General features: G+C 43.0%; 1 protein-coding gene across 1 annotated transcript; it reads left to right on the top strand.

Annotated features, from left to right (window-relative positions):
* The first annotated feature begins 461 nt into the window (after nucleotides 1-461).
* nr1d1 (nuclear receptor subfamily 1, group d, member 1) lies at nucleotides 462-13,142 on the top strand. The gene is made up of 8 exons (XM_065964876.1): nucleotides 462-850; nucleotides 8,974-9,225; nucleotides 9,407-9,495; nucleotides 9,602-9,746; nucleotides 9,901-10,622; nucleotides 10,739-10,924; nucleotides 11,209-11,419; nucleotides 11,686-13,142. Exons 1-8 carry the CDS (start codon nucleotides 775-777, stop codon nucleotides 11,904-11,906), a joined length of 1,902 nt encoding a protein of 633 aa, XP_065820948.1. The 5' UTR covers nucleotides 462-774; the 3' UTR covers nucleotides 11,907-13,142.
* The last annotated feature ends 331 nt before the right edge of the window (nucleotides 13,143-13,473 follow it).

The following is a 13,473-nucleotide window of genomic DNA, read 5'->3' as shown; positions in this document are numbered from 1 at the left end:
AATAATACAAATCAAATACATATTAGCCTACTATTTAGTCTATTCACCTTTTTCATCCATTGCAAGAGCACTTTATAGGTAATTATTTTCCCTTTTTTAATTTTATTTTCAATTTTACGAATTAATTATTATTATTAATTTTATTTTTTTTAATTTAACTAATTTTTAATTTTATTTTACTTTTTAATTTTATTTTTTTTTAACCTTTTTTTTAAAGTCTTTTATAGGTAATTTCTTTTACCTTCTTTTACAAGGCCACTTTTTTATAAGAACAGTAACTGAATCTCGTTTAGCCTTCAGTCTAATCCCCTCCTCTACATTTCCCACAATCCAAAGCTGCGGGCCTCTCTAAGGGCCGCTCCACGTGCTCGTGGATTTTAAACAAGCATCTACTCCACGCGGAGGTTTTTGGAGAGGAGGGGCGAAAAGTGTGTCACTGGGGCACGAGGCTCTCCCCGCGGTCACATGGTCCCGTTTTTCTGCCGCGTGCGGGCACGTCGTCATCATCATCATCCAGCAGCCTGCTTGCTGCGCGCGCGCCCCGTTTGAAAGAAAAAATATACAGAAAGGAGAGGTGGAAGCTCGTGCAGCAAATGACAGGCTCCTCGCGCGACAGAAAGACATCACTAGAGCTGGAGAAAGAAGTGAAAAAAAATAGATTTCTATGGAATAGAACAGTGGAGACTCTTTTCACTCTACCTGCTGAGTGTTGAAGCTTGTGATGCGGACTTCGGAGCTGTAACTAAAAACTTGTTTAAAAAACGCAATCCTGCGATGGAGCTGAGGATGACGACGACTGCCATGGACACAAACAACAACAACAACAACAACAACAACAACAACAACACAGGTAAACAACACCCTACCATCCCCATTCATTCTCCTTACCCCCTTACTCTCCAAAAAAAACAAAGAAAACCAATGCAATGCGAGTAGGTGTGTTCCTGCAGTTCAACGAGTTCGGACAAGTGTCAGTCCAGGTGCGAAAGTTGTTGTGGTGATGAATGCACAACTGTCCACTTAATTTTTTTTTACATTTCTACCTCTTCTTTATTCAAATTTTCTTGTTTAGACTAATGCGGGAATTTGCATCAGGAGCTTCAGGCTGCAGGAGTTGACTTTGAGCAGAACACCTCAAGTCAAAATGCACCTGTGTTTGATCTTTGTGATGCCTGTCTTAGGTGTCAGATTTAACTTAGTGGCTGTTCAGGGCTTGTTTAATGTTAACAGGGTAGCTGATCACATTCGGTAGGCCTACATCATGAATGACGCGCAGAGCTGCAGAGCTGAGCAGCACAGCTCCAGACTGTGCGTAAAAAGAAAGTCGTGTCTAAAATAAGAAGCAAACTGTAAATGAAGCTCCCCGCCTTCCAACTGTGTCATCTGTAACTGTTGAATATGGGGGAAGACTTAGACATGAAGCAAAACAAACTCAGAAGACAGTTTTTATTGAACAAATATTTCCGAAGACTGATCAGAGGAGTGTTAAAAACAAACAAAGAAACAAACAAAAAAAACAGGAAGCCAATGTGTGTGCTCCCTCCCTCCACTACAGAGGCCGTTGCCGGTTCACATGGACCGGCAAAGCGGGCCATGTGCGCTTTGTTTTCACTGATCTCAGCGCTGTGATTGGCTGCTACTCAGCCTCAGCTCATTGCATAATTCTCCTCCCCATCACCTCCTTCTCTCAGTCTGTTGAGTGTTTCTGCCTGTGCTCATCTGAGATCCTGATGTCCACAAACATGTTCACCTGTATAACACATGACAGGCTGCATAACTCACATATCAATCGAAGAAAGGTATAATTAATCAACCGTTTTTTAACTGGCTTCTTTTTTTTTAAAGAACTTCTCAATCCTATACGTTTGTCGCATAAACAAAGATAATTTAATTCTAAGTATATTGCAAAAACTAAAATGAAAGTTATTCAAATGTTTTTAGAATATTGCGCGTAATGCCTTAAGTTGAGTAAAAGCTTATGATTGTATATTAACATGTTTCCAGCTTCTATGCTGTGTATACATTTATTCATATTTGAGACAGGCAGAGAATTCTATTAGGCTACCTCTTCTTTCTTCATGCCTATTTAACATGCACAGCTATGACTGAAACCCCCCCCCCCCCCCCCTTCATCCTCCCTCCCTCCCTCCTGTGTGGGAAAGTGGAGCAGCAGAATCCCATCATCACCCTCTCTGGTTCGTCTCTTCTTCCTCTGAGCTAAACGCTAATCTACTCAGAAGGAATTGAAAGAGCCAAACAAAACAACACACATACTCCTTGTCATAATAATCCACATGTATCCACCATGAGCAAGAAAAACCTCTTTAACAGGCAGAAACCTCGAGCAGAACCAGACATCCGCCTCGACTGGTGGGAGCGATAAAAAAAAAGAGAAAGATATCGTGTTTGATCTGAAACGTGTTCATCCGGTGTCTTGAGATCTAGCCATTTAGCGTCATGTTGTTTGTAAACCTGCAAGAACCGGATTGGATGATACCAGTCACATGGCAGACAGGCAGGCTGAATGAAGCAGCTGAGGAGTGTGAGGATGAAGGTGTGGATGTTCAAGGAACACAGGCAGTGGTTTGGAGAAACGCAAACATGATTGCAGAGTTCACAAACCTCTTTTTTTTTATCAACTTCAATAAAAGACTGAAGGGTCTAAATCCAACAATATTAAGCTAACAATCACAGGGCTTCATGTCCAATCATTGTCTGATTATATTTCTTAAATGTTGAAGATATGAATCAATAAAACAAATGTTAGTGAAACAAAATGAAATGACATGTTTTCGTTTTAAAGGTAGGGCTCTTGTGCACAGACCATTTCCGGTACCCGTACCACAGTTTGGGAAACACTGTCCTGAATTATAAAACGGCTTATTTAACTTCTTCACTCTCGTCTTGAAAGAAACAGCTGTTTATATGAAGACACAAAATCAACTTAAAATGTTCCAACGTCAAAACAAAGGTAGTTTCATTATAGACAAAGAATAGCAAACATTTCTTATTATAGATCATTATCAAGTGATTTCTTTTTAGTATTTTCAGTTAACAATGTCTTTGAGTGAGGCAGTAAAGCTCCTTCATTGATTCGGTCACATGTACTCCCCCCTCCTGTAGCATTGTAAAACCCCACACACACACACACACACACACACACACACTCCTCACTTCCTTATAGGGCTGTTTGAGGGTTAATCATAGACAGACAGCGTCAGTCATCACAAGTATTTTATTCCAGCCTGTGTGTGTCAGAGTGCGTGTGTGTGTGTGTGTGTGTGTGTTGTGATGAATGGAGGAAACGTGAGAGTGAAGCAGAAGGAGGGGGGGAGGTGTGTGTGTGTGTGTGTGTGTGGGCGGGCCGCACTCGAGCCAGTCCCGTTGCAGAGTCTGCTGTGTGGAGGACTCACGTGTTTCAGGGGCGTGACACACACACAAACGCAGACATATATACACACACACACACACACACACACACACACACACACACACACACACACACACACACACACACACATGAATACACCCCCCTCCCCCTCATCCAAGTCTGCAGGAGGCAGAGAGAAACATATTTCTAATACAAATCTACAGTTTCATTGTGCATTGTACGTCTCAGACGGCCTCACACTCTTATTTTAGTCCTATAATGCTGCGTGATGTATTTATAGCATTTCTCCAGCAATAGCAATTTTATTTATATAGTACATTTCATTACAGATAAGCTCAGTGTGCTTTACACTGAGGTTAAAAACAAAATCAAAACACAGCATACAAAAGAAAGAAAGTGTTTCCACAGTCATTAATAATTCATACACATGACAAAGCAAACATCAGTTACCATAAAAGTGATCATACACACATACAAAAAAAAAAGTACAATGAAAGCTGTATAGTACAGCATTAAACCCATTCTTGTATTCCTGTAGTCCTGCATGATACCTCTCCATGATGATATTATGGTTGAATGTGTGTGTTGTATAAAGTGTAAAACTTTATTTTGTCCTCTATAATCACGCTCTAACAACACTGAAAATATCCACTGAAGTACTGTGCAGGGTTGTTCCTCCTCTCTGCACTGAGGTCTTTTATATCTGTGCTGAAAATATTCCCTTGCAGTGAGTTTTAACTCTGATTTAACAGGACTTGAAGCTGTGAATTGGTTTTATTTTTTTAAATTAGCATATAGCAAGTTGCGAGCACACACCTGGAGTTTAAGCCACAGTGGCCGTTTCCAAAACCACAAACTTGCATACTAACCCAAACCTTAGTATGCTGTTAGCAGCAACATGCGACGGGTAACGCGTCGTATTTCCAGTCAGAGTTTCGTTTGATGAGCTAGCATCAAGCTAGCGCGACAGTCGGACCTCAAATACAATTCAACAACAATATGCAAACGTTCATTACCAATAAAGAGAAAGAGAAACTTTATTGAAATTTTTTTGTCACAACAGCTCAAGAAAAAGTAATATAATTATCAAAAATAACAAGAAGTTAAAAATCAAACATATACATCAGTTAACTAAAGGGAGAAAAAATACAATAATAGAATAATAATACAGCTGTGTAGTCATTTTAATATTATTTGGCAACATGTAATGTGTATTTCAGTACGTTTTTTTGTTTTTGTTTTAAGCCGCTAGTCGACTGGCTTGGCGAGCTCCGCAATTGGACAGTCTGATAGCGTAGAGCCGCGGTGCATTGTGGGGCGGTTTAGTATCAACAGTGTGCTCCCATTTCATGTGTAAATGTTCTTGCTGATCTAGTATACATCTGGGTATTTTTCACATACACAAAATTGCATTCTATGATTTTGTAATGGACACTGCGTCGAGTATGAATAGTAAAATATGCGATTTCCGACACAGCCTCTTTTCTTTCAAGCTAACGACTCCGCTATCAGAGTCAGAGCTTCTTTATCACAATGACTCGTTTTTTTTTAATAAGGTATGCATATTTTCTTTTCCTCTTAGTTAAACTGTTGTAAAATGTTTGGGTAGAAGGGTCAAACTGCTGAAGATAGACACCGTCAACCCAGTTTCATTTGCATGGAAACTATCAATTAAAAGCCGATACGGTATCCCAGAATATAAGATCAGGACACTCAACTGTATCAGCATTTCTCTAACCATCTGGTTTCACTACCCTCACTCAGTTTGGAGGGTTAATATGTGATTCATATTGAAACCTTTTTGAGGTTTCACAACAGGACATGTGACAACAAGAATAATTATTAAAACCATTAACATGACAAAAACAGAATCATGTCGAGGTGCACGTGTCGATCACACAGCCTGACTCATCAACATGTTTTTATGTTTTTGAGTGTGCTCTCATTGAAGCAGCAGGGTTTGTCTGAATGTGTGTGTGTGCGTGTGTGCGTGTGTGTTATCACCTCTCAGACAGGCGCTCCAGACAGAAATCAGGCGTCACGTGCAGCTCCAACACGTGGGAAACACAGAGCGACTGCTGCTGTAGAATGAGAGAACAGACTACAGTTTAGACTCATGCTGCAGGTGTGGTGTCACCTGCTGTTCTTCTGTTCTCAGGCTGTACGTTCACACTGCAAACACATGACACAGGGATTAGCATGCAGTGGGATGTTCACTTTCTAAGGCTGCCAAATGACAAAAAAAAAAATCATCTTAAACTGCTAACACTTAACTTGTTGACTGGATGCTAACAACTCTAAGGAACAACTCTCTGAATCAATGGCAACATGCACCAAAGTTTTATGGGAAATGTAGTTAAAGCATAGTTGTCTACCACTTAGGCGTTCTGTATGTATACTGCTATCATGCTAGCAACTACTTAAAGCCTAATATGTACATCTACTAAGCAGTAGGTGAGTTTAAAGAACACATTGTCATCTCGTGTTTCTGAGAGGGGAGGGAGCGAGGGAGCGAGGAGGAATCTCCTCCCCCTCAGCTGTTGTTCACTCCTCCCCCTTTGTTCTAAGAATTCCTAGAAAGCTGTTTTGTTTTTGAACTTTCACTACCGAACAACTCCCTCCTCCGCTCTCCTCGCCCGCCTGTTACCGTGGTTACATGAAAAACAGCCACGAGGCTATTGCGTAAATATCCCCCCCCCCTCCCCCCTTTTCTTTCCCGTCGCTCCTCCCACACACGCACACCCACAGCTCCTCATGCCCGGCAGTGTGAGGTCATTGAACTGATCTCAGTGCAGCTGCTGCAAAACTTGTTATCTCCCTCTCTTACAATGAAATGAAGACGAGCACATCTGTAGAACTAGTCTCTATATTTTATGAAACCTCTGCAACTGTTAAAAGGTTATTCCACTCCAACAATACCTATTTATTTATTTTGACATTGATATTAACAGAAAGGTCAATTGGAAGCTTAATCCAAACTGGACACAGTACACGTCAACAGAGTAGACAACAACATCATGTTTACCAGAGAGGACGTCTTCGCCTTCTTGGACAGTGAGGTGTGCATTGAAGAAGACAGAAGCCTCAACATTTGAGTCTACAAGAAAAACCTACCCACACAGAGACCAGTTTTCACTTTTTGAACCCCACCATCCACTACAACACAAGTTAGGTGTCATCAGAACCCTGCACCATAGGGATGTGAGTGCACCTGCAAGGGCAGAGGGAAGACAGGGGCCACAGAAACATCTGAGGGAAGCACTCAAGACTTGATGTTACTCGACCTGGGCCTTCGTCAAGACTTCCAAAAAAGCACAGTCACCAACAAGGAAGAAGAGAAAAAACAAACGTCACAGCATTGTAACTCCATACTTAAGAGGATTTATCACAGACACAACATCCTGGTTCACTACTAACCATCCAACACCTTGAGGCAGAAGTTGGGCCCAACCCAAGGAAAAGACTCCCTATTGTTGCTATCCAGTGCAACGATGAATGCAGGGATTTATTCATCGGGGAGGACTGAACTACCACAAATGCATCGGAGAGACAGCTCTTCAGGACAGAATCCGTTGGTTTGAACGGGATGTTAAAGAAGCCATCACGACTCTGTCTTTCACCAACCTACAATGTTTTTTTCAATTGTCTTTTAAAACAACTGAAGCCCCATTCGCACCTCGGTACGTGTGACCTCAATGACCCACAAACGACTCGGGGTGTTAACGACACTTGGCGAAACTAGTTCAGCGACTCAGCTAACGACTCTCATGATTAGCATGCTAAAGATCCACAGAGATCTTTAAAACATGAAACCAAGTGTAGCATGAAAAATAAACATTTGACAATAAAATAGAAAACAAATCATGTTTCTGAATGAAAGTGAGCTGAACCATCATTATCCCTTGTGACATCTTCTGGAGGCAATTCGAAAACAACAATTTGAAAAAACTAAAGACATTAAGTTGGCTTCTAATGCAAAGTTGTTTCCCAGTCTTAGAATTGTTCTAGTGTTCAAGACAGCATGAGCATTGCATTTACATTTATTTATAAAGTCAACATGCTGCACAGTTTGTAAAAAAAAAAGAAAACAAGCAATCCCATAATTAAAAAAAACAAACTCTTCAGGATGCTAAGCTAACCTCTCCGTTTCCCCGCATCAATGGGATCGTTTCCAGCATTACAAACACAGACCGCCCCCCCCCCCCCCCCCCCCAACCTATGGATAGAAAAGGGGACAAGCTCTGAACTGTCCCAACAGATCCGATCCTTCAGCTTTAAGTCAGTTGGTTCAGAGCTGAAGAAGAAGAGGTGAAAACTCTTCAAGATCTTCAACCAAGTCCAGTTGCCTTTGGATCGAGCTTTGGATTTTACCATGACCTGGGTGATTGAGAACCTACACAGACCACTAAGAGGTACAAAGAGTTTCAGAATTGCTCCAGTGGATTTCTTCAGCCTGCAGCGGTGAAACAGTCTGTAACAGTGATCGGACTAACAGATGAAAAACAGATGTAACCAGAACTATGTGCAGTAAATGAGAAATAAATATATATACAGAGCTATGTGCAAGTAGGCTAAATACTAAATGATAAGTTATAAGGTGCATAATGAATAATGGAACAACATAACTAATATAAACAATATAACTGTAAAGGTAAGAATTAGATAAATAAAGTGACCGTAGTGCAATGATGGATAAGAAACAACAGGAATAAGTAACCAGAGCTGTATGAATACTGATATAAAATGGATAGAATAAAGTGATGTAGTGCATGAGAGCAGATAAAGCAGAGGCAGTTAAGGTGCACGGCAAATGGAAGGAAGTAAAAAACAGCAAAGTTCACAGCTGAGAGCTGAACTGGGTGAGAGGTGTTGTTTGGTGTTCTCGAGTCGTGATAATCACGTCTCTTTTATCCTACCTTATTTAACATGACTGTCCATTGCCTTTGGTTGGTATGGTTTTCTCTGAACTTGGAAACTTGAATTAAGCTTTTTGGCTCTAAAATGAGGAACAATTTCCAACACACTCTCAAGACTGACACTGTTTTTTTCTCTTGGACAAATTAAGACAATGAAACCACTTGAAACCAAAGTGAGCGATTGTTGTTGTTTAACAGAGAATCATCCTGTCTCTGTTGTTTTATTTGTGCTCTTTTGTGTAACTCGACATCATTGTTCTTTAATAATATTTTGAATTGAATGGAAATGTTTAAAGCAACCAGACAATCCATGCACAACAAGGGAAGTACTACTACTACTGGCCTGATGGATTTTTTGTGTGTATGTGTGTAATGTGGATACTTGCAGTATGAGTTTTGTGATAACTTCCAGTTACAGGTCACAAGCTCATGACAGGACTTTTCTGATATGGCTGCTTCCAATTATGATAGCATTTGATGACTTTTGATGAAATGGTGTTTTACTAACTCTTCTGATAATCTGATTTGTTGTTGCTTTAGTTTATGACCAATGACGGTCATAAGTTCCAAGTTCCCCTTCAGCCTCGAGTGGACTTTGTGTTAACTGATTTTAGTGCGGATGTAAGGTGTGGGTCATTACTCACCTTTCTGTGCTCCTCTCTGCAGGAGGTGTCATCTCTTACATCGGTTCCTCTGGAGGCTCTCCGCCCAGGACAAGTCCAGTCTCCATGTACAGCGAGAACTCCTCCTCGTCTTTGACTCCCTCCTTCCTCAGCAGCAGCGGCAGCTCAAGCTCGGGCTCTGCAGGCGATGACGGCTCCTCTTCCGCCTCCTCTTCAGCAGGAGGCTCGCCGAGAGGCCGAGACGACGGAGGCCCTGTGAGGGCATCGCCCAGCAAGTCTGTGGCCAGTCTGACCAGTGAGTAGTTAAAAACAGCAGATACTCATCCTCACACACTCTTTACTTTTTTATGGGAAAGAGGGACGTCCATGTGATTCATTTTCAAACTCACATTGCAAACTTAAATGATGATCAGATCTTAATTAGCTGTGATCTCAGAGAATTAACACATTTTTCTGTTCGCTTGTGTGTGTTTCAGAACTCAATGGCATGGTGTTGCTGTGTAAGGTCTGTGGAGACGTGGCCTCAGGTTTCCATTATGGAGTTCATGCGTGCGAAGGATGCAAGGTGAGATATTCATCGCTCACCCACACACACCCTGTGATTCACACACATTTCAACATGAATACCAAGATTTAACTTTCTGACGTCCCGATTGCGTTTCCTCCTGAAGGGATTTTTCCGCCGCAGCATCCAGCAGAACATTCAGTATAAGAAGTGTCTGAAGAACGAGAGCTGCACCATCATGAGGATAAACAGGAATCGCTGTCAGCAGTGTCGCTTTAAGAAGTGCCTGTCTGTGGGCATGAGCCGCGACGGTGAGTACCCGTCTGTCTGTCTGTCCATGAGTTTGTCAGCAAACCTGTCTGTCTGAACTTTTTGACAGTATTTCCTGATTACACGTCACATCTACCCGTGTGTACACCACTTACGTCTCATTTAACTGACATCTTCTTCCTCTTCTGTCCGCAGCCGTTCGTTTCGGTCGGATCCCGAAGCGCGAGAAGCAAAGGATGCTGGCTGAGATGCAGAGCGCCATGAACAACATGGCGAACATGCAGAACGATTTCCAGCTAGCCAGCCTCACCTCCTCCTCCTCCCCCTCCCCCGCCTCTTCATCCTCTCCGTTGCCGGGGGTGACCATCGCCCCCCAGCCTCCGCCCCAAGCTCTGCCTTTGGCTCCCGCCTCGCCCTCCCCTCCCGCTCCAGCCACTTCCTCCTCACCCCCTCCTCTTCCTCCTCCCCCTTTTCCTGCCCTTCTCTGCCAGAGCCCCTCCCCGCCGTCCTCACCCCCCTCCAGCCCTGGGTTGGACACCACCATCAGCGCCATCGCCCTAGCTCACCGCGAGACCTTCCTGTATGCTCATGACAAACTAGCCAATCCCCACACGCCACCTCAGCAACAGCAGAATAACCACGCCCACTATGGCAACAATGAGGCGGAGCACTGGGGGCCCAACAGGTGCCAAAACGGTTACCATGCCAACGGGCTAAATACTATCTACCATCATAACAACAACCACGGGACAGGGCACTACCTGCAGCAGGACAACAGCAGGAACATTACGCATCATCACCAAGGCAACAGGAAGCGGACCCTGCACAACAGCAATATGATTGGAGGAGAAGGGTTCAACGACCCCGGGACCCAGGGGCAGAACTGTCCAATGAAGAACCGCACCGGGATAGTGTTGGTAAGAACTGATCGGGAAATGTTCTTAACTCATGAAAAGTAACACACCGTCTCTCAGAAGTCTCTGTTACCTGTGATGTTGATGTTCAGGTGAACTGACCTCTCCTCTCTCTCCAGGCCTGCCCAATGAACATGCAGCCTCAAGCCGACCCCGCGAAGAACCCTCAGGAAATCTGGGAGGACTTCTCCGTGTCCTTCACCCCTGCTGTCAAGGAGGTGGTGGAGTTTGCCAAACACATCCCCGGATTCAGTTCTCTGACTGAGAACGACCAGGTCACCTTGCTCAAGGCGGGCACCTTTGAGGTATTACAACAAATGCAGTTTTACTTATTTGGCGTCAGAAAGGATTTAATATAAAGTAACAGATGTTCAAATTGTTTCCTTACATGAAGCTACAACCTGCAGCCGTTATCATGGCTCTATGCAAAAGAGAGAAATGAGAGGACCTAGTTTCCAGTCATTTTTCTAAACTCTAAGCTTAATTTAGGAACTTATTTAGACACTGTAAATATGTCAAATCTGTATTTCTAGCATTAAGTTTGGTGTATTCCCTTGCATCTTATTCTTTCCTCTTCTTCTTCTCCCAGGTGCTGATGGTGCGCTTCGCTTCCCTTTTCAATGTGAAGGAGCAGACTGTGACTTTCATCTCTGGCGCCACCTACAGCCTGGTGGAGCTGCAGGCAATGGGGATGAACGAGCTGCTGAGTGCCATGTTCGACTTCAGCCACAAACTGGCTGTGCTGGAGCTGAGCGCCCAGGAACTGGGACTGTTCACCGCCGTGGTGCTGGTGTCTGCAGGTGAGGAGTCATGCTTCCTTATCGTCTGTAGTTGCTACGCTCTGCCTCACCTCGTCACTGTTGCTAGCCTGGTGACCTTTCTGTAACTGGCAACACATATTAGGCAAAACAACAGAAATGAGTGTCCTCAAATCTTCTGAAGTGAGCACCTGATTACCAGATCAACGACGCATGGATCAGTAGCTCCAGTCTCTTACAGTCTTTGCGTTATTTCCACTTTGCAGATCTCTGAACAGTGTTCCTGATGTTTTGCTTCTCCTCCTCAGATCGGTCTGGTATCGAGAATGTGGCGTCAGTGGAGCAGCTGCAGGAGAACCTGATCAGGGCGCTGCGTTCGCTGATCTGCAAGTCCACGGAACCCAACGGCCAGAACCATCACAACGTGGACTCGCCGCGCTTTACCAAACTACTTCTGAAGCTTCCCGACCTGCGGACGCTCAATAACATGCACTCTGAGAAGCTGCTGTCTTTCCGCATCGACGCCTGAATGACCTCACGGCGATGACGTTCCCAGGTGCTTCTTCGGATTGGTCGGCGATAGGAAGAAACACAATATCATATGGTGCTCTCTACCGCCATGACGCCAAAGTCATGACGTTGTTACCCCAATGTGCTGAAGATGCCATCCCCGACAAATTGTAAAGACTTCAAAGTGATGATGTCATCAACAAAACTTTTCAGCAAATGACTCACCGCTAAAAAAAGAAAAAGGCTGTAGCTTATGGAGCAACGACTTGGCCACGCAGACCGACCGAGTAGAAAGACCAGTTCTACATTTTAGGAATGCTGGTTTGCCGTCTTGCCCAGAGACAATGATCAGTTTTTAATGCTTTGTTTTAAAGCTTAGCGCAAATACCAGAAACAAAGGGAAACTGCTAGCCATGCTCGTGCTACGGTTTAGTCAAATTCAGCCCTGAAGAGTAATGGGGGTACTTTGTGTTTTGAATTATCGCCCAAAGAATTATGGATGAATTTAATTATTTTGGGTAAAAATTGTAACACAGTCAACCATCTCTGAAGGAACTTGTAGTGTGATGAAGTTCATCTCGGACAGGCTTGAGCTTTGTCTGTACTCTGACCGCACTTCAGAGCACTTTGATAACAAGAAACAACATGTTAATCCAACAGATGTGTGGATTTTTACATCTCGAGTTCGGCCAACAGTTTCCCCTAGCTTTCAGTCTTTGTACTAAGAGAGTCTAAAACATCCTGGACTGGTCTCTGTGCCAGATAAAGAGATAAAAGTGGTGTCGATTTGAAACGACCTGGAGAAGACGGACAACAGGATTATTCAAAAGTCGGACTCATCAGGAGCTGCCAACAACAACATCCACAACTTCCAGGTATCACAGACTGACGCTGGTGCTTCAGCACAGGACCGGCAGTGACGAACAAGCTCCACTGACCGATGAGACAAAAGTCAGACAATACAGCGTGCTGCTCTCTTAACGCACACTATGCTGCAGATTCTTGTATAAAAACTGTAAATATCCAATAATGCTTGAAGCTGTGTTCAACACACAAAGATATATTATACATCTATATTTTTTGTTAATAAGAGTACACGCCTGTGCAAATATTATGACTGTAAGAAAGCGTGACTGTACCTACAATGTCTGAAATGCATTAAATGAAGACGAGATATTCTGAGGTTTGTATTTTAATCTTTGTTTCCTGTTGTATAGACATTATATAATGTATATATAAATGTGTACAAATCTGAGGCCTCAGCATCTTGTTGTTTTTTGTTCTCTGAACAGTTTCAAGTTTCTTTTTATATTTGATAGTTTTTAGTATTATTTGAATTTCTGAGACTAGTCTGTCCTGAGGCCTTTGTTATGATCAGGCGCCATATTCATTCAAATTGATGGATGAGTAACTTGATACCGCAAAGAAGCACAGGAAATAAAACTCTAAACTACTTTAAATACAACTACTGCTACTGACTTTAGTTAAGACTATACTTGTCATCTTATGGTGTAGAAATTGCAATAATTGACCAGTGATTACGAGTACAATTTGGCTTTTTTTCCCTCAAGATCGCCACTTATTTA

This window comes from Labrus bergylta, chromosome 16 (assembly GCF_963930695.1).
Source record: "Labrus bergylta chromosome 16, fLabBer1.1, whole genome shotgun sequence".
NCBI classification, from domain to species: Eukaryota; Metazoa; Chordata; class Actinopteri; order Labriformes; family Labridae; genus Labrus; species Labrus bergylta.
The sequence above is the reverse complement of the archived record's forward strand: the minus strand, read 5'-3'. Positions and strand labels throughout refer to the sequence as shown.